The following is a 27253-nucleotide window of genomic DNA, read 5'->3' as shown; positions in this document are numbered from 1 at the left end:
TGAATCACACCACAAAAAATCCTTCATATCAGGAGAGATTTAAAAATCTGCTTTACAGTGAATCCCTCAAAATGGTAGAGGGAGTCTCTCTCCTATGTTTCTTAGAAATCTCGTCTTGTAAGCAGGGCCGGCGCTTCCGTTTAGGCGACCTAGGGCACCAGGATTTTGGAGGGCGGCATTTTGCTGACCTCGGCGGCAATTCGGCGGCGGGGGGTCCTTCCGCGCTCTGGGTCGGTGGCGGCAATTCTGCGGTGGGTCCTTCACTCGCTCTGGGACCCGCAGCCGAAGTGCCCCGAAGACTGGGAGTGCGGAAGGACCCCCGCCTAGGGCACCAAAAACCCTGGCGCCGCTCCTGCTTGTAAGTGTTCATAATGTAGAAACGAGGGGGAAAGAGCTACTCTTCCCAAGTACATAACCAAGGCCTTCTCCTGCAGTGTGATCCATGCAGGCATCTCCTTGAGTCCTGGCTCTTATTCCAAGTCAATACTCATAAGAGTAGTGTTATTGACTTGCATAAGTAACAACAAAGCTCTAGTTTCAAATAAAATACTGTACAATTTTGTAAAATACTAGCTGAGCAATCTTTAAAATACTGAATAAGTAATACAGTGTTTTTGGCTGTTGTTGGAATGGTAACTTCTGGATAAGGCTTTCAGGGCAGGAAGAAATGCTGGATGAAACTGTGGGACTCCACTGAAGTCCATGGGAGTTTTGTCATTGACTTCATCTGAGCCAGTTTTGCCCTATGTCTTTGTATGTATTTGTGCAGCAGTTAGCACAGTGGTTCTCAAACTTTTGTACTGGTGATCCCTTTCACATAGCAAGCCTCTGAGTGTCACCACCCTCATAAATTAAAAATACTTTAAAATATATTTAACACCATTATAAATGCTGGAGGTAAAGTGGGATTTTGGGGACTGACAGCTCGTGACTCCCCATGTAATAACCCCCCCGACCCCCAGTTTGAGAAGCCCTGAGTTAGCACAATCCTCACTGGTGTCTGTGGGTACTCGTCTAATACAAGTGCTAAATAATAATGGCAGGAAGTGGGGGTAGACTTAATATGAGATGTCTGACTTTCTTTTTCTGCTTTACTCACTTTTTAAAATAGGGATCTTCTGATCTTTAGGATTACTTATTTAAAACAACTACAAAACTCAATACATAAATATATTAGCAATTAAATAACAGGTTTTATGTTGGAAGGATTTCAAGGCAAAATATTGAGTGCAGCTATTTCACTTCCTTTTCAGAGTGACTGAGCGACAGACGGAAACAGTGAGAGAGACTGTGCATGTGTGTCAGTGACAATGAAATATTTCCTTTCCTTTCTTTTCTGCTGTGTTTACAGAAAAGACCCCCTGAGCTTTTCAGTCTTCATTTATGAATGCTTTTTGCGTGACTGAAAGCAGTAGGTGACAGTTTTCTTAAAAGACTTTCTGAGAAATTTGGTTTCTTGTCCAAAGTATTATCGTCTAAAGGTTACAGAATATTATTTACAGTAACCACAAACATGCTATTGTTATTTTAAGTAATACTGTAGATTTACTCTTTTTTTAAGTCATAGAAATGCTGAAACTGCATTTCCCAGAGTGCATGAGGGTGTTCTAGCCTGATCAGTCAGCTGACCTGGATTGTGAAATATTCCTTATTTCCTGTTCAGCGTGAATGGGCATGGCTTGCGTTTATGATTGTCTTTTCTTTCCTTTGTCAGGTGATTTAATGTCTTTTGACTAAAATCTGATTCAGAGCAATGGTGGCAAGGAAGTGAGCTGATTTATTAACTAAACGGGTGGCAAACTACTTCTGGGGGAAGGGATGTCATGGAGAAATAATATACTGCATTCTGCATATCTTCATACGAAAGGATCTGAATAATCTTCACAACTTTTACTAAACGTTTGACTTGTTTTTTTTTTTAATTTTATTTACAGTGGAGACTAGACCTCTTAGCTTGCCAGTGAATACTTCCCAACACTTAACAATTAGTTTACAGTAACTTGTGTTTGTGAAGGGTTTTTTTTCTTAAGTGGTTTTTTTTTTTTTGGCAGACCTTAAAAGGGAGCTTTAAAAGGAAAATAGAACTTTTCCGGACTGAAGAGGACAACTTCCTAAGAAAAAACAAAATGTCTCCTAAATCGAAAAAGCTTTTTAACATAATTATGTTAGGAGTTGCTTTTATGTTTATGTTTACTGCCTTCCAAACATGTGGAAATGTTGCGGTAAGTGCAAATATCAAAACACTCCACATCCTCACCTTTCTTTCTGACATCCCAATTTCAAGGGTTGTTTTGTTTAGGGATCTAAGGTGCATGATAGCATTACATTTTATCCTTTTGTGTTTCTCTTGATTTAGTATTTGCACAGGTACTGGAGTAATCTGTTTCTTTAAAAGAGTATTGCAGTGAAACAGTAATGGTATGAGACAACCTATGTTGCTTTGAAAAAAATTAAGTTAATTAAACACATTCAGCTTAATAATATCTGCTCTGGCAATTACCTGTCCAGCAATTGAATTAAACTGGATCTTTTCATGTTTCTGAGCTTTTTTATAATTTCGCTTTAGAACATATGGCTGGGATGCCATTTGTAACTTTGTCACCTAATTTCTTCTGGTTAATTAATCTTCCTTAATCTCACATTTTCACTGTGTAATGACAAACTGGAGATTGAAGGGGTATGAATACAATATATGGCGAGTGGTCGTACTGTCACAACTGACACTGCCAAGTCACTTTACATGTCACTAAATAATTTACTGCTAGTCTCTCTCTCCTTTACTGCAGGCAAATTGGACATAAAAATAATTCAATTTACCCATAAAAGCAGACTGCCCTTTATTACTTTTATTATTATAATCCTGTGTTTTGCTATATTTAGAGACTCTCTTTTCTTATTTTCAGGAGGAATTCCTGTTTGTAGATGTATAAAGGTTGCTTTACCATGTTGTATGGTTAATTTATGATAGAGGAGACTGATTTTGTGGCTAAAGCACAGGACAGAGAGTTTGGAAATAGAGGTTCAATTCGTGATTGCTACAGAGCATGTCCATGGCTCAGTTTCCATTTCTGTAAAAATGGGGCTCATGCTGCTTTGCATTAAAGAGAAGTTGGGAGGCTTAATTTGTTAATGCCTGGTAAATACTTCGAGTTCTAAAGGCACTATAGAGTCACAAAATATTAGTTATTGTTTCAAATGGACAGCTTCACTCGAAGCATCTTTGTGGAGCGAACTTTTATAAATAAAAGCTATATATAGTGCTGTTGTAGCCATGTTAGTCCCAGGATATTAGGCTACAAGATGTACAGTGTACCCGCTCTTTGTTGGCAGGAGACAGTTCTCCCACCAACAAAAAACTTCCACCGGCAACGAGTGGCGATGGTAGCTTTGTCAGCAGGAGAGCTCTTCTGCCAATAAAGCGCTGTTCACAGCGGTGCTTTTTAATCGGTAAAACTTTTGTCATTTGGGGGTGTGTGTGTGCTTTTTTCACACCCCTGAAAAATAAAAAAAATTACTGACAAAAGTCCAGTATATACAAAGCCTTAGAGAGACAAGGTAAGTGAGGTAATATCTTTTATTGGACCAACTTCTGTTGATGAGAGAGAGCTTGTCCAATAAAAGATACTACCTCACCCACCTTGTCTCTCATAAATAAAAGTGTCTGCAAGCAATACTCATTGTCTGGCAGTGAATGAATCAGGTTCTGTAGTTCAAATTGCAGTTGCCCCATGACCAAACCAGCATACCAGAAAACCAGTAGACAGGGGAAGAGTGTAGGAACGAAGGCCTAGATCAGTGGTTCTCAAACTTTTGTACTGGTGACTCCTTTCATATTGCAAGCCTCTGAGTCCGACTCCCCCCCTTTATAAATTAAAAACACTTTTAAATATGTTAACCCATTATAAATGCTGGAGGCAAAGCAGGGTTTGGGATGGAGGCTAACAGCTTGTGACCTCCCAAGTAATAACCTCACAATCCCTGAGGGGGGTGTCCCAACCCCCAGTTTGAGAACCCCTGGCCTAGATCCACAAAGGGACTTAGTCCCAGATCCCTCTAAGGTATTTAAGGCACCCTAACTTCTATGCAGTAAAAAGAAGTTGGGAGCCTAAAAACCTTTGAGATTCAGGGCCTTAGGCTGTAATTAATAAATGTGGTTTTCAAAGGCTTGCATACTGCTCATTTGAAAAGAGAAGGGAGTATAGAGTAATTAGAAAAGGAGATGGGAGCCAGAATTCTGATGTCAAATCCTTGACTCTGCCACTGAATCTGAACAAGCTGCAGTTGTTTCCATGACTGTATAATGGGTGTAATAGTTACTTCCTCACATAGTTTTACAAGGTATAATGGCCATTTCTAAACTACTTTTAGTTCCTTGGGCATTGTTATTAACAATCAGTTCAAACTTTGCTCTTATGCTAATCTGTCTGTAGTTTTCAGATTTTAAAAAAGTATAAAATGTACTTTCTGTATTATTATTTATAATTTTCTCTACACAGCAAACTGTTATCACAAATTTAAACAACACAAATTTTCATGGCAGTGGCTATACCAGGTAATATACCATGATATTTTTGTCCTTTTGTTACTTTAAGAGGCATAGCTAGTTTTAATGAAGTCTTATAGGGACATGGTCTTAGGTGATTGTATTTTTCTCCTGAACTTACACGTTAAAAGCAAAATTATGTTATCATACTTAAACATAGCTTACTGGTAATTTTACATGTAGATTTTCCTATTTAAATGAACCACATTCGTGTTTTGCACTTTTTCCGTGTAGGGAGAAACAATGCTGTGCTTTGCTTTTTATCTCAAGTCATGCAGTCTTTGGTGAAATTATTGAAAAGTAAAGCAGCTAGCAAAGGCGTTGATCCTACAAACTTACCCACGTGTGTGGACCTTTGTACCCACATAGAGCACAGGGTCTGCCTGTGCAGATTAGCTTGCAGGAGAGATTTCAACAGTCATATGGAAGGGAACACTCCCAAAGATAGGAGGATCATCGAGGTATTGGAACTGTGGAAAGCAGTTTTTTAATGTTTATTGTATTGTCATAGCAACCAGAGTCCCCAATCATGATCAGAGGTCTGTTGTGCTAGGACTGTGCAATCATTTAGGAAGACTTGGTCACTGTTCTGAAGAGTTTACAAGGTGCAACAAACGAGGGTAAATAGCAATAGATGGGAAAGACGGGCTCGAGTAATAAGATCATGCAGTTAGGTAGGCTAGACGATATGTTTGATGTAATAGTTTTGAATCATTTGAAAAATTGCCTAAATAGATAAAATCGCCTACACTAGCCAATACTCTTGAATTGCATTTGAAATGCTTATTCATCTTTATTATTTATTTGTGTAGCATGGCCATTATTTATGGGGTGTTCTCTGCATCAAATCTTATTTCACCTTCAGTGGTTGCTGTAGTGGGACCTCAATTATCCATGTTTGTTAGCGGTCTATTTTACAGGTAAGTAATTCATTTAAATCTATAGTTTCTGCTTCCTATGCATCTATTCTCTTTACTTCACCTTCAAAAGGTACCATGTCTTGCATGAAATTGTACTGGCTGAGGAGGGCAGGGTTTGGCTTCTTGCAATGATATCAGTGTTGCTCTTGAGTCACTTGGAATGTCACTTCAGAGCATACCCTCCCCCAGAGACAGTGACCATGTTGTTTCCACAGCACTGGCAGGTCTGGCTGACCTTGGAGTAAAGAACCAAGATCAGGCCTTGGTCTAATGACTGTATTAGAAAAATAGCATTATATGTTTAGGGTAATAAAAAACTGTTTTGTTTCAAATCTTATTGACTTGGAGTCTTTTCAAAATGAGCTTAGCAATAAGTCCTTGATTTAGAGGAAGCTAAGATGCAGATCTGATTGTTAAAAAGCGTAATAAGCATAACATTGCCTGCATTCAATTTGAATATAATACATTGTTATATTTTAGCATATACATTGCGGTTTTTATCCAGCCTTTCACATGGTCCTTCTACACTGCTTCTGTTTTCATTGGGATAGCAGCTGCTGGTAAGTATTGTATCTGCATGTACTTCTTCACTACATTTCTCTCTCTCTCTTAAAACTATTTTTCCTCCTTTCTCAGCAACTTTTTTACTTGAATTTCAGTAATTTGGACTGCACAGGGAAATTGCCTGACGATAAATTCAGATGAAAACACTATTGGGAGAAACAGTGGAATCTTCTGGGCACTTTTACAGTCCAGGTAACTTTCCTTTATTAAATCTTACCCTTTGGTTACATGCACCCTGTACTTGCTGTGTTGTTCAGTGAGAGTGCAAGGGAGACTTCTGTCTCAGGCAGTACTTCAGAGTGATGCTCCACAGACTATGAAATGAAAGGAAAAGCTGGAGGTGACATTGTTGCTGATATTCAGCAATGCTTAATGGTAAATAGGAGTTATATATGGCAGGTCTTTCCTCCTGATGGACTAAAGTTAATGTCATTTCTGATATCTTGGATTCCTTTGAAATATAGAGCCGGCCTTATGAACGTGAATCCTCAATTTTTTTTTACATTTCTATAGGGCTAGCACAGGGGTCAGCAACTTTTCAGAAGTGGTGTGCCGAGTCTTCATTTATTCACTCTAATTTAACATTTCGCATGCCAGTAATACATTTTCATGTTTTTAGAAGGTCTCTTTCTGTAAGTCTATAATATATAACTAAACTATTGTTGTATGTAAAGTAAATACGATTTTTAAAATGTTTAAGAAGCTTCATTTAAAATTAAATTAAAATGCAGATCTCCCCGGTCCGGTGGCCAGGACCCGGGCAGTGTGAGTGCCACTGAAAATCAGCTCACGTGCCGCCTTCGGCACACGTGCCACAGGTTGCCTACCCCTGGGCTAGCAGTTTGACTTTGACAGTGTGAGGACAGGCACCCTCTGTCTCTTTCACATTTACACCATACCCTTTTATATATAATTTTGTTATCATGATAAATACTATATTCCTGTGTTATCCCTCTTTTGTTTGCAGCTTGTTTTTTGGAAATCTTTATATATACTTTGCTTGGCGTGGGAAAACTCACATATCAGGTTTGTAATACTTGCTTTGTGTATAGAATACTTTGATCTATCATAATGTATGAAAAAATGGATAATGTAATGAAGTAGGAAGAGGCCATAGGCTATGTCTACATTATGGACCTTACAGCGGCACAGCTGTACTGTGCTGCTGTAAGGTCTCCTGTGTAGTCCCTCAATGCCAGTGGGAGAGAGCTCCCCTGCCGGCATAATTAAACCACCCCCAACCCAAGTGGTGGTAGTTATGTTGGCGGGAGATGCTCTTCCGCCGACATAATACTGTACATACTGCCGTTTTTGTCTGTGAAACTTTTCTCGAGGTGTTTTTTGCACACCCCTGACCAACAAAAGTGCTCGTGTAGACATAGCCATAGTTGTGACAGCTAGAAACATAGGGAGCAGTGGGTAAAATTTGTATTTGTTTTCTGGGGAGTATTTTAGTTTTAGGCTTTGTTTACACTGGCAATTGAAAGACAAAACTTTTGTCATTCAGAGGTGTTACACACACACACACACACACAAGACAAAAGTTGTGTTGACTTCAAATGCTGGTGTGAACAGCGCTTTGTAGTCAGGAGTGCTTTCCTGCCAATGACGCTAATGCCGCTCTTTGGAGGTGAAAGTTATTTGTTGGCGGGAGAGCTCTCGCCTGTCTACAAACAGCGGCTATACTGTGCACCTTTTAGCAACACGGCTGTAGCACCATAGCTGTATCGCTAAAAGCTGTGTAGTGTAGACGTAGCCTTAGTATGTAAAGCTATGTGATACAAGAGCTGTGAATATTTCCAGTGTTCCTAGCTGCTGTTCCCTTTGCCTGCTTTCAGGGCTCGTGTACAGAGGGAAATTGATCAGAATAGTGTATTGCAGAATTCCATAATAGCTTCCCATGTGAAGACTCTTATTTTGGAATAAGAATGTCCACATGGGGAGCTGTTCTGAAATAGCTATTACACTTTAAATTACATCCTACCTGTTCCAGAATAATATCCTGGTGCAGACAAACCCTCAGTGTCCCTGTCTTGATACAGATCATCAAGGTTAATTTCCTGTTTGAATTATAATTAATATTGTGGCTGGAGCCTTCCAAATCTATCAGAGTAGAACTTGGAGCAAAGTGCTCTCATATTCAGTGGAGAAAGTGATAGGTGGTCAAAGCTGTAGGGCTCCACACAGAGCATGTGGGACCTGAGTTGCTGTTAAAAGGTGGAGGCAGGGACTGATATGTGGGTGGTGGTTGTCAACAAGAAAAAAACAGAATTGTTATACTAAATGAAGGTGATGATCCTGCTGTAAGGTGCATGTGAAGAGGAGGGTTTCCTATATTGTGTACTAAAAAAGAACTCACATATCTGAACACGAAGCCTTTTCCCTGTAAGACATCCTTCCAAATAAATGGAATTTTCAGTCTCATTGGATAAATGTTTTAGGAGGATGTTTCTGCTAAAGACAATTAGGAATGAAATGTAGACTTTTAAATGATCATCTCAGACTTCAGAGTTAGCGCCCGCTTGTGATGAACAGGGCAGTTCACAGCTCTGCTACTGTACTATTGATTTGGGCTCTGCAGACTGAGTAACACAGACTAGATAAAAAAAAAAAATTAATTAAAAAATCCAAAAAATAAAGCGAAAGCTTAAATTCTGCCAAAAACATAAATCTGTGGAATCTGAAATTCTGTTTCCTGATTTATATTGCTCCTGCTAATCACCTCGGATTACAGCATTTAACAGAACTCACACTGAAGTTTTCCTTTACCTTTAAGTGAATTAAAATCCCTTGAAGCATGTTGAAACAATTTAGGAGTCTCCTTCCGTTTCATTCTAAGGTGAATGTTCCTACATTTGAACATCAGTACCCCCTTGTCACACTTTATTTCAGGTTCCCACAAGAGCTGTTTGCACATGCACATAAAAGACTATTTTAAAACTACACACCCATAGACACATTGTTATTGATTTGGAATTTTACACAGTTTTTTTTTAAAATATATTTTAAAACTTTTCTGTTCGCCTTTAAGCCATTGGAGAAATAAATATAAGTACATAGGCACCATCTTTAGGATTGAGAAGTGGGAGCCCAAAGGTTAGTTTGTCTCAACACAATGCATGATTAGCTACTTCTCAGCAATTTTTCTGCCTGATGAATAGGGGAAGCCTCTGCACGAAAGAGTTTACCATGCCAAACACGTTGGTTAGTGTAGAGAGACTGGTGCATGAAACATCAAGTACCTTTCCCTCCAGATACCCACTGTTATCTTCTGTCAAATTCTGCAGTTTCATGAGCATATGGCATTTGAAATTTATAGGTCTACCAGTTGATGGTATCACATGATGTAACATTAGTTCCTGGGGCCGGAGAGGAAGAAAGTTATTTCTAATCAGTGTAGGGGAGATGATGTAGCCTCTGCCCTGCAAGCAATACTGTTATTGAACAGCCTCTGCACTTCCTCTTCCCTTTTATTAACCCCCACTTAGCCACAGCAGAAAGTGGCAGTGATATTCTTTGACCAGACAGTATTCCATTGGCATATCAGCAAAGACAAAGGAACTTGCCAAACATGTGGGCACTTTGCCCCACGGGTGGTAAGTCAGACACCACCACTGAAGTTAATATGTATTATATATAGACCTCTTTATAAACTGTACCTATCTTTAGCATGGAAACATCTTAGCTATCTGCACCATTATTTGTGGAGATAGTTTACTAGATATGAATTATTTTATGCAGACCTGTGTGTGACACTTTTTTGATTTTTCCACAGAGAGTGATCGCAGGACTGTTTTCATTGCTCTAACTGTCCTCAGTCTCGTGGGCACATTTCTGTTCTTTCTGATTAGGAAACCAGAGGAGTCAAACACACTGGAGGAGGAAGTCTCCTCCACTGACGAAAGCATTGTAGACAACTCGTAAGTGGTTATGGCAATAACACATTACCATCCAGCCAAGCATGTGTGTACCTAGAGCATAATGGAAAACTCCTTGTTCGCTTCTCCCTTCGAACCAAAAGCATGTATAATTTGGATAAAGTATAGAAGAGTCCCTGTAGCCATTAACTAGTTGAAGCAATCCTTACTTGTTCTCCTCATAGGTAGTACACTTGAACATGGGATAGGGCAGAACAAATAGTGTATTTTCATTGGTGAGTAAAGGGTCTTTGGAGACACATCATTTATCTCCCTCATCTCACTATTAAGCGTATGTATGTTCTTTTATAGTTTTCCTTGCCCTTATCTCCAAACAGTAACTATTGGTCTCCAACCATGGAAGTGATTTGGGTATAGAAGCAGAGCAAAGGGAGGTTTATGAAGGCAAAAACAGATCTGGGGTCAGATTGGAATGAGACTGTTTACTTCCCTTCTAAAAGCACATTCTTAATTTGTGTTGCTGCAGTAATTATTCTGCAAGAGAGGGCTGACCTCCTTATTGAACAGCACAGAAAGAACCTTCAGAGCCTCTCTGAGAATTGTAGGAAGTTTGATTCATTCTTATCAGAATTTGTATCTGGCAGTCAAGTGCCTTTGTAGTTCTAAGAGCTTTGTAGGTTTCTAAACCCTTTTATCCACACCCCTTACCTTAAACAATTCTTCCATTGTCCTTTATTAGTTATTTGAAGCTAAGTGGTTTGTAATTTTGGTTTGCTGGTGAAGATAGGGCTTAGAATTCTTACTGGCAAGTGCTTTATGTATGGGTCAGAATTTTCAAAAGCATCTGCTCAACAAGGCCTGTTGTATTAGTGGCAATGTAGGCTGATTATCTGGCCAACAGTTTGAAAACAATATCATGCCACAGTGATAGGCAAGGGTTGTTTGGACAGATTTAATAACCTGTAGAGATCTGTTAAGCTATCACTTATTATTTAGCTGCAAATCACTCATAAATGGCCTAGGTACCATGCTGATGTGCACATTAGAAATGCATAGCTATAAGCACTAAAGTCTTCCTGAAATGATATTTGCAGATACAGTTATTTTATTAGCAAAGCGGTAAGATGATTAGAAAGATGAGAGCACATGTAGTGAAGAGAACAAGTCTGATACAGACAAAGCCCAGAGACATAGAGCTATAAAAAAGGATACTCTGTGAATGACATATACCCACACTAAAGGCAAATATCTTTTACAACTGGAGGATTATTCTACAAAAATATTTTATTAAACATATTAGTGTGTTGAAATTGCTAATTATGGGCAGGAAAATGTACAGAAAACTAAAAGATGAATTAGTCATTTTCCAACATAATGGTAAAAGCATGGGTATCTCTGGTTCATCTTTCTGATCTTAAAAAAATATTTACCCAGGTCTGTCCAAAGCAAAGCAACGAGGGCAGTGGATGCATTTAGTAAGTATTATTGCACTTTAGAACCATCTCTCAAAAATATTACAACAGATTTATGAATTGTCAAATGATCCTATTTGTACACCACCATATATGAATAATTTTAAACAGAAATTTGGCTTTAATAATGCAGGGCAATAGACCTGCATTCTCCCCTTCCTTAATTCTGAGACACTTAATCTTCCTTATTTATCACTCAGCTAAACAACCCTCACAGTTCCCTCATCTGTTCTTAATTCATCCAATGTATCATGTAGCCCAGATCGTTCATATCCCAGATTAGTCCAGGATCTTTAGAGTCTTCAACTGTGGTGCCTGCTTTAAAGTGACATGACATTGCGGCAAAGAGTAGGATGCATCTGTGTTTTGAAGCTCTAGGCACCTCCTGGTTCAAGGCTCAGTGGAAAAAGCAAAGATCTCATTTAGTGGAGATTAAAGAGGATTGATGAGCAACTGTGCGAGTTGCTGAGTTGGGAGGGAAGCAAAGGATATTTGATAATCTCAGGACAGAATTGAAACAAGTCCAGGGAGATGAAAAAGAGGGTTAACACTAGGAAGGGAGGACAGGGTATGAAAGGGAGAGATCATGGGGATGAGGGGAGGAAAAAAGGAAAAGCCACTCTATGAAAGTAAAAATGTTTCGCATTAAAGAAAGTGCAAGACGAAGTATAAATTACCTTTTGTATGCTTTTACATCAACATTTACAATAAAGTTCCACCACTTAAAAAATAAAAATTTTTCATTCAGGTACATGTGTGCAGCTCCCATTGGAGCTTGTAATTAGTGGCACTTAACTGAAAGCAGAATTTGTCCCAAAAACATTTAGAAAAACTCAATTACTTTAAAATAAAAATATTCTGAATTGAGATTACAAGAGTACAGTACATAAAACCACTCAGCCTTTAGTCACTGGAAAATGTATTTGGTTGATTTCCCTCTCTACCCTGTCCCCCCACAATAAAACCCATTCAGATTGGACTTTTATGTTAAAGGCCCCCTAAATAGCAGCCTTATTTAATCAAAGAGAGAAAAAGTCAGTGCATGGTTTGTATTTGTACCTTTGGTAAACAGCAAAAGAAAGTAAATGTACCCTTAATGTCCGTGAATTTTAGTCATTTATGTGTTTTCTTTGCAGAGAGATCTATTAAGCTATACTTCACCAAAGAGATTTTGCTCCTCAGTGTTACAACGGCTTATACAGGTAATGAAACAGGCAAAAAGGCACAATCATTTGCTAGTGCCAGGGCATTTTATGGGACAATAAATGAGTACCCCTCAATCAGGATTATATTCCTGTATCCCAGGATATATTACTTTAACATACTGGAGTTTATTATCCTTTTATAGTATTTTTGTACTCTGTTTCTGAAAAGTGCTCTTCTGTAGATTAATTTTTTTGTACCTAACCCTGCCAAAATTATGGGATTTAATAAGAGTTGTTAACCCAGTTTAAGGTCAGCCAATTTGTATCTTGGCTAGGGCATGGTTTATGAATCTGTTTTATTACATGGGTTGTGCCTGTTCATACTGGCCAGATTGAATCATGTTAGAACATAATTAAACTGCAGTGGAGTCTAATAATGGTAGTTCAGCTCATTTTTGTAGATGAGGTCTTTAATATCAGCTTCATCAGACTTGCAGTGAAGTGTATGAGACTTTTGTAAGAGCCCTTGTCCTAAAACCATGTGTGCATTAGGAAGATGTTGCAAAGACTTCCTTCATTGCAACCACTTCTTTGACTCTGTAATAGGGCAGCCCCCATGTGGAGTGCCCTCCTATGGCAGGCCGCAACACAATAAAAATATAAGAACAACCATACTGGGTCAGACCAAAGGTCCATTTAGCCTAGTATCCTGTCTCCTGACAGTGGCCAATACCAGGTGCTCCAGAGGGAATGAACAGAACAGGCAATCATCAAGTGATCGATCTCCTGTTGCCAGCTTCTGGCAAACAGAGGAGAGCGACACCATGCCTGCCTATTCTGGCTAATAGCCCAATGATGCTATCCATGAGTTTCTTTAATTCTTTTTTGAACCCTGTTATAGTCTTGGCCTTCACAACATTCTCTGGCGAAGAGTTCCACAGGTTGACTGTGCGTTGTATGAAGAAATACTTCCTTTTGCTTGTTTTAACCTGCTGCCTATTAATTTCATTTGGTGACCCCTAGTTCTCGTGTTATGAGAAGTAAATAACACTTTCTTATTTACTTTCTCCACACCAGTCATGATTTTATAGACCTCTATCATGTCCCCCCTTAGTCATCTCTTTTCCAAGCTTAAAAGTCCCACTCTTATTCATCTCTCCTCATATGGAAGCTGTTCCATACCCCTAATCATTTTTGTTGTCCTTTTCTGAACCTTTTCCAATTCCAATATATCTTTTTTGAGATGGGGTGACCACATCTGCACGCAGTATTCAAGATGTGGGCGTACCATGGATTTATATAAAGGCAACATGATATTTTCTGTCTTATTATCTATCCCAGAGGTGGCCAAACTACGGCTCACAGGGCTGTCCTGCCCAGCCCTTGACCTCTCAGCTGGGGAGGCTAGTCCCTGGCCCCTCCCCTGTCCCCCACAGCCTTAGCTCCCCGTGCTGCCAGCATTCTGGGCGGCAGGGCTGCAAGCTCCTGCTGGGCAGCGTGGTGGCATAGCTGGTGCCAGCAGGGCGGCACGGCTGCCAGTCCTGCTGCTCTGAGCGGTATGGTAAGGGGGTGAGGGGGTTAGGTAAGGGGTTGGGAGTTCCAGGGGGCAGTCAGGGGTCACAGAACAGGGGCCGGTTGGATGGGGCAGAGGTTCTGAGAGGGTGTCAGGGATGGTGAACAGTGGGGGTTTGGATAGGTGTGGGAGTCCCGGGGCCCTGTCAGGGGGCGGGGGTGTGGATAGGGGTCGGGGCAGTCAGGGGACAGGGAGCGGGGGGGGTTGGATGGGGCAGGGGTTCTGAGGGGGGCAGTCAAGGGGCAGAAAGTGGGAGAGGGCGGATTGGGGCAGGGGCCAGGGTGTTTGGGGAGATACAGCCTTCCTTACCTGGGCCTCCATACAGTTTTGGAACCCTGATGTGGCCCTCAGGCCAAAAAGTTTGCCCACCCCGATCTGTCCCTTACTTAATGATTCCCAATATTTTGTTCCCTTTTTTGACTGCTGCTGCACATTGAGTGGATGTTTTCAGAGAACTGTGCACATGATGCCAAGATCTCTCGAGTGGTTACATCTAATTTTCACCCCATCATTTTATATGTATATTTGGGGTTATGTTTTCCAATGTGCACTACTTTGCATTTATCAACATTGAATTTCATCTGCCATTTTGTTGCCCAGTCGACCAATCACCCAGTTTTGTACAATCCCTTTGTAGCTTTTCACAGTCTGCTTTGTACTTAACTGTCCTGAGTAGTTCTGTATCATCTGCAAGTTTTGCCACCTCCCTGTTTATACCTTTTTCCAGATCTTTTATGAATATGTTGAATAATACTGGTCCCAGTACAGACCCCTGGGAGAAACCACTATTTACCTTTCTCCATGCACCTGCCTCAGTTTCCCGTTTGTTTGCCCATGACAGACTCTCAGGCTTGGTCTACACTGAAAAGTTATAGCTGTATACCTGTGTCAGTCAGAGGTGTGAAAAAAATACATCCCTTACTGACTTAGCTATGCTGACAAAATATAGACACAGCTATGTCAATGGAAGAGGGTTTCCATTGACATAGCCAACTTTATTCAGGGAAGTAGTGTTCCTACGCTGACAAGAAAATCCAAACTGTTTTTGTAGGCTACATCTACGCTACAGCACTAGGCTGATGTACCTATGCCAGTATAGTCTCCGTCATGTAGATATACCTTCACTGTCTGATACAAAACCTGCCTCCGGGCATAATTGTTCATGTATACCAGTGCAGTAATTCCCCTAAACTCTTGCAAGAAAACTGTTCTTGACAAACTCACAGTAAGAATACTAATATACAACAATTTTTCCAATCCTCTCTTCAGGAACAATGCCTCCAGATCACCCACAGAGAGTCAATAGTGGCACGGTGTTCCCATGTCCTTTTTGCTCTGCTGTCCAGGCCGTCCATCCGAGTGACCAGTCTCATGAACTTTACCACAGTCCTCAAGTCAGGTTGCCCACAAGAGAGCTCCTCACTATGTTCCATGCCTCAGGACTCCCTGCCTGAGTCCTACCCTTGCTGAGAGCCCAACTTCTTGCTTCAAGGCCTAGCTTCTTCTCACCAAGCTGGATAGGGGTCACTGCCCAAGCCTTCTGCTCATCAGAAACTCCCAGTTTGATCAAGTCTCACCAACAATTCTGTTCCAGCTCTCTGCAGAACTCTGCTTTCTCTACCAGGTCTCCTATAGCTCTGTCCAAGCAGCTTTTTGCTCTCTCTCTCTCTCTAAATACTTCTTGTCTCTGATTCTCCAGGTTTTGTCTCTCCTGTTCTCAGACAGCTGAGCTTTCATCTGGTGATCACCTTCCTCTAGGGGCCAGGACAGGTGCCCTGTTTTAAGACCAGTTGGTGGTCAGCTGACTACACATAGGTCCACACCCCCGAGCGACATAGATAAGCCAGCTTAACCCCGGATGTAGAGAGTGCTGAGCTGACAGAAGAATTCTTCTGTCGACTTAGCTACTGCCTCTCAGGAAGGTGGACTAACTATGCTGGTGGGAGAACCTCTCCTGTTGCTGTAGTGAGTATCTACACTGAAGCGCTGCAGCACCATAGCTGTGCTGCTGTAGCGTTTCAAGTGTAGATAAGCCCTTACTTTCTTGGATTCTTATAACGTTTTCAACTTTGCAATTTACCTTTAACACACTTTTAAAAATGGCTATTTTAGCCATGCTGCCTTCTCATCCCTGGGGGGAAACTGCATGAGAGACAGGAGAGTAACATTATTATAGACATTTCAGTGTCATGCCTACTCAGTACCAGAACGGTGGGAGAATACAATGCCCACCCTTTATGTTTGGGGAAAAAATTTCTGTCAAAATCCGTAAGGCTACCACTTTATTGTCTTTCAAATGCCTCCTTAAGACTTACCTCTACCGTGTTGTCTATAAACCTCTGCCAACTGATGTCTAGGCTGGTGGTGAACCGAGACTATACCTTTTGAATAATAGACAACTCATTTTACAGTTGCTTTGTCTTCCATCCCCTATCTGCATTAGTTTGCTTCATCCATTGGTTGTGTTTTGTGACAGGGGCTCTCTTAATACATGTCAGTATACCGTCTAGCATAGTGTGGCCCTCTTAGAGGTGCAGTACCTTTGGAAGTCGAAGGAAAGTAACATGGTGCTACTGTGGTACAAAAATACAAAAAATAAGATGTCTTTTGATATCTGATTCCGCAATCCTTATTCAGGCAAAACTCCCATTGAAATCAATAAGAGTTTTCTGTAACTCAAGCCAGATTGGGCTCTTAAAGTAACCATGTCAGAAACTGAGTCTAGCTTGAAATATGTTGCTGCCATCTGGTGGCTCAAATTCACTAGCACCATCTGTATTGTAAAGTGATTTGGTACAATTCATCTAAGAGCTGCAAAAGCAGATCGTGATTCCGAATTGTTGTGGTCTGTTATTGAAACTGTTGAAAGGTTTGTGAGGCTTTACAGCTCACATACCATGAACAATCACCTACTATTACTAGATCTTTATATGGTGTACTATATTTTCTGCAATAGCAAAGGCCAAAGAGGTTTACTTAAAACTTCATTTTTGGCCTGGTTTTGTGTTGGTTTAAGCAAGTCTCTTGCACTGTTGTAAATATACTTGCTATGGAAGAGTTGACATTTATAAAATGGACTCTATATATTGAAAAGTCTTATTGCATGACTCATGTTTCTATGGTCACCCTAGTTGGGACTCAGCCATATTACCTTCTCTCATGTTAATGACAGTACAAGGGTAGAGAAGTACTAAGCAAAACATTGGTCTTATCTTAGAATTTAGTTTATTCAGCTTTAATTAATTATAAGTGTATTGAAAGTAGTAGTATATAGCAGGAGCTTAACTTTGAATCTTTCACTTCCTTTATAAGTCTTTAGACAAAGGCTCTTTTTCAGAAATGCCATCACTGGACCAAAAAAAAAAAAAAGTTGTTGTTTTTCCTGCACTGAAGTCAGGCTTTAAAGACTTGACTATTTGACTGTTTCTCTGAAATTATATTTATAATAATTCTGTGGCATTTTCATCTGCAAGAATTTCCAAAACAGTTGGAAAACTGAAATACATATTGTATTAGGGATCACATTGCTCATCACTAACATAGAGCTACCTCTTGGATAGAACACAGCAGCTGGTCAACACTCTGCAATAACAATACATCACAGCTTAGGACAGGGCATGAAAAATACCATATCTTATTAGAACGTTAGGGGAAGTGTATTAATTAAACACAGCTATTTATAGAGCACCTTAGGTATTTTTTTAGCGGTGAAATATATAACGTTTACTAAACAAAGAACAAAATTTATGTAGGAAAGTGTGTACAATCCAAGGGCAATTTGTCTAGTGGCTAGAGCATGAGACTAGTAGTCAGAAGCTCTGAGTTCTATTATTAACTCTACTTCTGACTGCTATGTGAGCTTGGGTGAGTCACTTAGCATTTTTTGGCCAGTTTTCCCCTCTGTAAAATGGGGATAATAATGGTTACTTCCTCATGTTAGGGGTGTTATGAGCATTTGGGTTTTTGTGTAAAGCACTTTGAAGTTGAGGAGTATATGCTAAATATTATGAATGGATATAATACACAAAATAAACAAAGTGGTATATGGTCGCCACAATAGTGATGCTTCATGGTGTAGGTGAATATTCATGCAGAATTTAACAAAACAGAAGAGAGTTGCCCAAGCGGAGATCTAGTCAGAAATGACTTTCTGTGTTGTAGTGACCTCAGAAACATAGCATTAGTGCAGCTCATGTCACAGTACCCTTTTTTGTGAAAGCCACTACAAGTCTGAAGGTTCTCACAGGGTTCCAAATTTTGTAATATGCTTTTTTGAAGTGTATGTAAATGACTGAAGCACTGTTTTGGTGAGCGCTGGCAGCAGGCCTTCTTAATATAATATTAAATGGTCATTCTAAGTGTGTTACTGGGGCTATAGGATTGACATCCCCATTGTATAATCTTATAACCAACGTCCAGTTATATATTGTTCCACAGTATCTGAAAGTAGTGATACACAACACGTGTGTGGTTATATTGTCATACATTTATTAGGTGTTTGGTGGGAGGTCAAAGACCCATGGTAAAATCTTACTCCCATTGAAGTCAATGTAAGTTTTGCCATTGATTTCAATGGAGCCAGAGTTTCACTCCAGGTGCAGATATGACACTAACTGCACATGTCATGGTTTGTGGGTTTTTCTAAAATAGTTTATGTATTCTGACTTACGAAAGTCATATATTTATGTGGCTTGGAATACTTCTAAACTAATGTGATTGCATCTACAATCTTCATATTTTAACCATATATTTATAAGAGACAATGGTTAGACATAAGGAATTTTGCATATTAGTGTCTGAAATAATGCATAATACTACAGCTGTCAACTTTTGTCTGCCTTTCCTTAAAGGTCTGGAATTAACATTCTTTTCTGGAGTATATGGGACCTGTATTGGTGCTGTGAATAGATTTGGCACCGAAGAGAAAAGTCTTATTGGACTGTCTGGTATTTTTATTGGCATTGGAGAAATTTTAGGTGAGTCTAAAGAAATTAAAGTTTAAGTATAAAAAAATGAAGTTGTTGAGATTATTGAACAGTGCACCACACATCAGACTTGCAGCAAAAGTTGCATATGCAATAAGTAAAGTACAACTAAAATCTGCTACAATACTTGGCGGGGTTGTACTAGATGACCCTTGCGGTCCCTTCTAACACTATGATTCTATGATTCATTGTTGCGCTGCATCTTGTGTAGTCATTTACACTAGTACAAACTGAATGCAGAGAAGGATGTGGAATATTACCAGATAAGAGTCTTAGCATTTTACACCCATTTTGCATTGGTATAAATGACTATGTGAGACAAGAACAACAGTGAATCCAGTCTATAGTGTTAATAGGCCATTTTTAGCATTTGTACATCATGCTTTTATAGTTAGCTGTGTCTGATTTGCATTTTGTATTGCTAAGTCTAAACCTTCTTTCTTATAATAAAAAGCTAAGGCTGTATGCTTAGAGATGAAAGACTAAACATACACCAAGGGTAAACTTAGTACTCAATTAAAATGATTGAATACAAATCTCAGTTGACTAGATCAAAATCTCCTACCCTTTGCTTACACTAGAGCATTTTGAAATCCCCTAACTTGTGAAACACCCTGAATCCACACACGCATTTACACCACGGTTTAATTGCACTTGCTCTGAGTGAGGCTAAGCACAGTATCATCCACCACTATTACCCTTCAGCTGTGGTTCTCAAACTTCATTGCACTGCGACCCCCTTCTGATGACAAAAATTACTACATGACCCTGGGCAGGGGGACCAAAGCCAAAGCCCAAGGTTTGAGCCCCAGGTGGGGGGCCTGTAACCTGAACCCACCACCCGCGGCTGAAGCCCTTAGGCTTGGGATTTGGCCCTGGGCAGTAGAGCTCAGGCTTTGGCTTCGTCCTCAGCAAGTCTAATGCCAGCCCAGGCAACCCCATTAAAATGGTGTCGCAACCCACATTAGGGTCCTGATTCACAATTTGAGAACCGCTGCCCTTCACCATTGCAATCCCTCTATAGATAGTAAGTACTGTCAGACAGGGCCACCCAGAGGTGGGGGCAAGTGGGGCAATTTGCCTCGGGCCCCACAGGGGCCCCACGAACCCTGGCCTGGCGGCGGTCCTGGTCTTCGGCGACATTTTGGCGGGGAGGGCCCTTCAGTGCTGCCAAAGACGCAGAGCGACTGAAGGGGCCCCCATGGCCGAAATGCCGCCGAAGAGCTGGACCACTGCCGGGTGAGTACAAGCGCTGCAGCTCCCCCCGCTTTGCCCCAGACCCCCTGAATCCTCTGGGCGGCCCTGCTGGCAGAGCAGCTGCAATAATGCAATTAGCCCTTTCAGTACTGTCCCACAAAGCTCCTGCCCACCTTTCATGGATGGCTCTGACAACCCAGAGAATTCACCTCTGTTACCTGTCAAATTGCATCCCTTCCCCCATGGAGCCAAGGTACCACCTGGCTGATCTCGGCTCTGCTGGTCCCTCCTTCAGGGTCTATCATAGATACATTTCTAATGTACATTTTCAACATGTGCTGCCATACCTGAAGTTTGGATTCTTTCTTTACACTGTAAATATATGATTTAATGGAAACTTTTAAAACGTGTTTCTTTCTTTTTGTCATTAATACTAATAATTACTCTGAAACAAATAATGATGTATTCTTTTCCCCTCCTACAGGTGGAGGATTCTTTGGATTAGTGAACAAAGATAATCGCTTTGGCAGGAACCCAGTTGTGATGCTTGGCATTGTGGTCCATTTTGTAGCCTTTTACTTAATTTTTTACAACATACCAAATGATGCCCCCATTGCTTCCTTCGAAGGAACAGATAATAGCGCTTATATGAATCCAAGGTACAAAATGTTTTGTTTCTCTTGATCAGTGTAATTCGAAAGCATAGAAATGTAAGGCTGTTGTAAGGGCCTCCAGAGGTCATCTGTTCCATCCTCCTGGACTGAGGCAGGATTAAATATACCTAGACCATCCCTGACAAGTGTTAGTCTTCCCAGTTTTTAAAAACCTCCAATGACAAGGATTACACAACCTCCCTTGGTAACCTGTTCCAGAGGTTAACTATCCTTGTACAATACTTATCAAGTTTTTTCTAATGTCAAATTTAAATCTTCCTTGCTGCAGACTAAGCAGATTACTTCTTGTCCTATCCTGGCTAGAGGTGGAAAAGAGTTTATCGCTGTCCTCTTTTTAACAACCTTGGAGAGAAGCAGCTTGTTCTTCTGTGGGAAAGGCAGCTTCAAGCTTTTTTCACTGACTAGTGATCAAGACCTTACAGAAGGTTTCCATCCACAGTTCTCCATTCTGAGTAGCTTCAGATGTTATAGCAGTTCATACCAAAATGTAGGGGGTTAAATGGCAGGTCAGAATGGTGTCAGTTCATATTAAGTGCATTGTTTGTGAACATTATTAAGGATGATCTGAGAAGTTACTTTAGTTATCATAGATGCCAGTGATTCCAGATATTCTAATATACCAGAGGGCACAACTATACCACACACTATAACAGCAATTTCTAAAGCCAATTGAATACTCATTGTCCAGGTCCACTCCATTAACTTGTGGCCAGATTCTGCCTGCCCATTACATGGGTGCTCAGTGTTGGGGAGTGGGCATCGGAAGCTTTTTTGCCTTGTGCATGCATGATCCAGGTAAGGGCCAAGCAGAATTCTAATCTCTGTGGTCAGGATATTTCAGGGACTACTCTGTTTCTGTGCCTCCATTGCTCTATCATCTTGCTTCCCACACACACGTGTGTGAAGGAGAATGAGTTGGAAGGGAGCAATCCCACATTTAAATACAAGTAACTGCTAATTTGCCAACTTAAGAAACTGTGAACATATTAATGGATTTGTGTTAAGCATTATATTTGAAATTTTCTGCAATTTGAAAGGTCCTTTTTAAGCCTCCCATATTCATACAGTTTTCATGCTCTCCATATCTCTGGCAGTCAGATTTGCATTACTATTTTTCTATTGCCTGGGAAAGCATTGTGAGCTTGGTGGTTGCAGGCATTAATATCCGGATATGCTTGCCCATTAACAGAAGAGGAGTCCCAAAGTGAGGTGGTAGTTTCAGCAGCTCCAATTCAGTGTAGGATTGACTGGCTGTAGCACTGACAGAAATCTTAGAATTTCAGAGTACAAAAATCCTGTAAGGAAATATTTCTACCACCCACATCAGTAATTTTCCATCAAAATTCAGTCCTGAATTCAATTTTCTGCTTTTATTTTCAAGACAAGTCTGACAAAACAGTTTGTTTATACTGAGAATCTCTATGTGTACTAACACTAGCCAGTAGCTGAATATCCCTACTAAAGTTGGTTTAATTTTTCCCTACAGCAAAGAGTTGGCCATTTTTTGCAGTTTTCTGTTGGGACTAGGAGACAGCTGCTTTAACACCCAACTCCTCAGTATTTTGGGGTTCCTTTATTCAGAAGACAGTGCACCTGCCTTCGCTGTCTTCAAGTTTGTCCAGGTATTATCTTGCTTCAAGTAGCAAAGTCAGATAGTGTATGTGAAGATGTCTTTGGGGGTATATGAATAATTAGCATTCTACTGAAATAATACAGATTTTTTTTAGTGAGCTCAATAAATTTAATACAGTAACTCCTTGCTTAATGTTGTAGTTATGTTCCTGAAAAATGCGACTTTAAGCAAAACGATGTTAAGCGAATCCCATTTCCCCATAAGAATTAATGTAAATAGGGGGTTAGGTTCCAGGGAAATTTTTTCACTGCACAAAACTATAGTCTTATATACAGTATAAGTTTTAAACAAACAATTTAATACTGTATACAGCAATGATGATTGTGAAGCTTGGTTGAGGTGGTGAAGGCAGAGGGTGGAGGCGGGTGGGATATTTCCCAAGGTATGCCTTGCTGCTAAATGATGAAGTGGCACTCGGCTGAGCCCTCAAGGGTTAACACATTGTTAATGTAGCCTCACACTCTGCAAGGCAGCACAAATGGAGGGTGGGGAGACATTATAGCAGACAGAGACACACACCCCGTGTGTGTGTGAGAGAGAGAGAGAAGCACATTCCTCTTTAAGTATGCTGACCCCACTCTAAATACATTGCCTTTTTAAGTAGATCAGTAAGTTGAGACAGCAGCTGCTGCCAGCAAGCTCCCTCCATCCTGAGCCCTGTCATGTCTCCCCCCCACCCGCTCTGTGGAGATGGGGTAAGTGGGAGACAGGGAGACACCCTGAAATTAGCCTCCCTCTCCCACACACACCCTGAAATTAGCCTCCCTCTCCCACACCCACCCCAGCACAGCAAGCAGTAGGCTCCTGGGAGCAGCTCCAAGACAGAGGGCAGGAGCAGCACATGGCAGTGTGTGGAGGGACAGCTGAATGGCCATCAATTGATAGCCTACTGGGTGGCTGCAGCACAGGGAACTTAGGGGAGCGGGGAGCTGCTAGGGGGGCTGCCGGTCCACCCTGGTTCCAAGCTCCCACCAGCTAGCTCCAATGGGCTGCTCTTTCTGCAAGCAGTAGGCATTAAGCAGGCGGCTGCCAAACAGTGTTATAAGGGAGCATTGTGGAACTTTAAACGAGCATGTTCTCTAATTGATCAGCAACTAACAACAAAACAACGTTAATCGGGACAACTTTAGGTGAGGAGTTACTGTACTATCCTTCCCAAAAAGGAGGGAGCCTGTTCTGTCTTCTGTGCAAAAACTGGTTCAAGTAGTAGCCCTTGGTTCAGGAGAACAATATAAAATTGCTGTGTTGATGTATTGAACCATCAGGCACTCTCAGGTTTTTGAGTGTGAGTTACAGATAATGGTGGGTTCTGCTTTAATATCTAAAGGTATGTTCAGATATGCAGATTCTGATTTTTAGTTTAAATATTTATTTACTGGAAGAAGTCTTTGGAGATTAGGCAGTAGGTAACAGCAAATCTATTGGTTAAATGTTGATTTCCAAGTTTTTAAAAGTTTGTACCACATGTCACTCGGAGTTACCAGTTGTGCCCAACACTTGGTGAGGGGAGCATGGGCATAAGAAGAATTGAAATGGTCATTTCACATGTCTTAAACCATCACCCCAAAATATTTATAATTATGCCAGTTGTGGACTAAATTAGAAGCCCTTCACATAAATGATTGCTTTTTCCTATTCTGAATGGGTTGATAAACTAGCAGACATGGAGCCCAAATGGCTTCCCTCTAAAAGAGGAAACCTTTGCAGTTTTGAGCTTTCTCAGATCATGGATTGTGATAGTCAGAAAACTAGGTATGAAGAGGTGACAAGACTTGCCCAGGGTCACACAATAAGTTGGGGCTGGGAACAGAGGTGTTCTGACTCCCAGCCATGTGCCTAATCCACTAGATCACAGCTGCTGTGTTTGTAAGGACTTTATTATTTCCAATGATTTCCCAACACACCATTCATCGTTTTGATAACATTATCCAAGATAGTTACGTATTTAACGTGATGATAGGTCAGGCTAATTATAAAGGTTCTTTAATCTAGCTGAAGGCTAATGAGTATTGTAGCTTGAATCCTTAACAAGGGTCAAGTGCATTTAAGCAGCTAGCTACTCTTGGTAGAAATTTGCAGTTATGTCATACATGCATGCCTCTGGTTCTGTAATAAAGTGCTGTAAAACTGGGAAAAGATTATTTAGGTTATTGTTTTATATACTGTACTCATTCCTCGGATGTGTTGTGCATGAGACACCGTGGTTTCAGTACCAGAGAATTGCATATCGGATACTATAAATACCCTTGTGTGTGGTGTTCAATTCATCCAGTGAAGCCCACTTAAATGACAGAAGTAAAAACTGAATTTTCTGTGTATCAGGCCAAAAGAAATACAGAAATATAGTGAAGTCTTTTTACCTTTAATATCTGATACAGGAGTTATTTCTAAGAGAACTAAAGGCTAAATGTCATTCTGTATGCATGTCAGTAATGATAATCTTTACACAGAACAGTTAGACTGCATACCTGCAGTGATAGCCTTTGTTTTGTGTTTTTTCTTTCAGTCCATCTGTGCTGCAGTCGCATTTTTCTACAGCAACTACCTTCTTCTTCAGTGGCAGCTCCTGATCATGGCAGTGGTTGGGTTCTTTGGAACAATCTCCTTCTTTACTGTGGAGTGGGAAGCAGCAGCATTTGTCGCCCGTGGCTCTGACTACAGGAGCATTTGATCCAGGTGCTCCATCAGCCTGATGTGAGGAGATACATAGAAACATATTTATTGAAATGACTTGAGAAGGTGAAAAGATAACATCACAGAGGCTGGGATGAAGGAAGCCTCTGTTAAAGCCCTTTCAGTGTAACTGATAGGAACAGTCATAATGAAACATAGAAAAACAAAATGCCAAAATGAAAAGGCTCTCTTTCTTATTTTTATCGACATTGATGTGCAGGGTCACAAAAATCGCGTATGAGAAAATGGAAGGAAAATGGGGGATCTGTGCATTGAACAGTTTTGTTCAGATATACCCCTTTGCTGAGTGCCTGTTTCTCTTAATTTCTCGCTTTGTGATCATGTACTATAGAAATTCTACTTTCAGTCTTCTCAAATAGTTTTATTTTTATTTACTTAGATCCAAGCTCTGCAGACTCTTGTCTTGTAAAAATTCCTTCTGTGTATGAGTGATATTTTTAAAATAAGATACAGTGTGCTGCAGCATGTCTACGAAACCAATCAAAACCATGGAGTTCTGTGGCAATAGAGGTGTTCTCATTGGAACATTTTGTGATGCTGTGCCCCTCCATCCCTTGGTTCCTAAGTCTATAACATTGTTGATACCCTATTTTATAGTTTAAAATCTTATCTAGGCTCAGTTTTTAAAAAAGAGAGATCTTAAGTATTATGGGCTGATGTGAAGCATATTAGAAAAATTTGGACAAGATTTTCTTTATTTTAAGCTTATCAGAAGGCTAAGTAAAGGCCAAGATGATTAAGGGCCTGAACCAGAGAAGTGTGGAACAACTGAATCACTATTTATATCAACAGGTATTGTGAGTGCTCAGCACCTCTCAGGATCAAGCTGTAGATTAGGTTGGCTGCCAGAACGTTCTCCAGGAAAAGGAGTCATAGAGACATGGCTCTCAGCCTACAAACACTGAGTTCACTGGCACTGCTCATGCTTAAAGTTACTCAGGTGTACAAGTATTTACAAGATCCGGGCTTAGATTAGTTAGATGTACATGTTAGTGATGGCATCTTGTGATGGGCACATTTTCCCATTTACTTCTTTAAAGCATGGTTAGAGGGGAAAGTGGACTGTAAAAATTGTCTCTTGTTACTGCACATACAGTGTCTGCTTTATGTTCATCATCTAAGTAATATCTGAATAGCTGATTGACAAACATATTTTATCACTCAATAGAACATAGGAAAAACATGCAATAATTTATTCTGCATCATCAAAAAAACCTGGCAGCTAAGTTTTGGATGCAGAATTATTATAATTGGTGATAATGTATGCACCAGATACAACGCACCTAGATTTCATTTACCTAGTTGAACTTGCAGTGCTGGCAGTTAGGTTTTGACTAGTAAGCAAATTGATCTGAAGCAACTGAGAATAAATGTGAACACTGACATGGAAACTCTTTCGAAACACCGTATTAGAAACTTTATTGATTCGATTTTTGGCAAAGTACCATCCTTTGTTAGACTGCAAACCTTTTGGTGAGCACAGTTGGTATGTTGGCTTCTTGTATTTAAAGATGATTAAGAAATATTTAAATTATGTTTTAGTTTCTCATATTATGTCATAACTACTTAGGTGTGTATGGAGGATAAATTAGGTATTGAATTAGGGGAACCCTGTGACTTTCTGTATCTCCGTGCCCCTCTCAAAACGGTGAGTCACGTGAAATCCTCTTGTGGCACAACCAAGCCTGTTCATAGTAAAATGGCACTGTACACAAATTTAGGGGTATTGGCTTTGGGTTCACTCCAGGTTTCTGCTGTGAGATCAGAAAGATGTTAATGAGAGAATTATTGAAACCCCAAATACTTAGCTGGGAAGTGGATAGGTGAGGGAAATGAAAGGAAACCTTATTGGTCAGAAGGAGTTTCATTGAATAAAGTGTAAAAGGGAATGAGATGGAGAAGATGAAGAAAGGGGAGAAGAGCTAATATAACAATTATACTTTGTCAGTCAAACTAAAGGGGAAATTCAGGGCAT

At 40.4% G+C, this 27253-nt stretch overlaps 1 protein-coding gene across 5 annotated transcripts; it reads left to right on the top strand.

Annotated features, from left to right (window-relative positions):
- Positions 1-1618: 1618 nt before the first annotated feature.
- On the top strand, positions 1619-26134 carry MFSD11 (major facilitator superfamily domain containing 11). 5 transcript variants are annotated; one of them, XM_030534943.1, is made up of 14 exons: positions 1620-1714; positions 2052-2222; positions 4497-4552; positions 5356-5463; positions 5944-6023; positions 6123-6219; positions 6995-7053; positions 9803-9947; positions 11340-11380; positions 12514-12579; positions 18946-19071; positions 20762-20936; positions 22438-22573; positions 25091-26134. In XM_030534943.1, exons 1-14 carry the CDS (start codon positions 1688-1690, stop codon positions 25253-25255), a joined length of 1452 nt encoding a protein of 483 aa, XP_030390803.1. In that variant the 5' UTR covers positions 1620-1687; the 3' UTR covers positions 25256-26134. The 5 variants fall into 5 exon arrangements, with proteins under 5 accessions (XP_030390805.1, XP_030390804.1, XP_030390803.1 ...); XM_030534945.1 differs by lacking the exon at positions 22438-22573 and having other exon boundaries at positions 1619-1714; positions 25091-25250; XM_030534947.1 differs by lacking the exon at positions 1620-1714 and having other exon boundaries at positions 2134-2222; positions 5409-5463.
- Positions 26135-27253: the final 1119 nt, after the last annotated feature.

The sequence above is a fragment of the Gopherus evgoodei genome, chromosome 15 (assembly GCF_007399415.2).
Source record: "Gopherus evgoodei ecotype Sinaloan lineage chromosome 15, rGopEvg1_v1.p, whole genome shotgun sequence".
NCBI classification, from domain to species: domain Eukaryota; kingdom Metazoa; phylum Chordata; order Testudines; family Testudinidae; genus Gopherus; species Gopherus evgoodei.
The sequence above is the reverse complement of the archived record's forward strand: the minus strand, read 5'-3'. Positions and strand labels throughout refer to the sequence as shown.

Coding starts and splice junctions, on each gene's coding strand:
- MFSD11 (XM_030534943.1), top strand. CDS start 1,688: ATGATTGTCTTTTCTTTCCTTTGTCAG. Junction 2,223..4,496: donor AAACATGTGGAAATGTTGCG/GTAAGTGCAAAT, acceptor TTCTCTACACAG/CAAACTGTTATCACAAATTT. Junction 7,054..9,802: donor TGGGAAAACTCACATATCAG/GTTTGTAATACT, acceptor ATTTTTCCACAG/AGAGTGATCGCAGGACTGTT.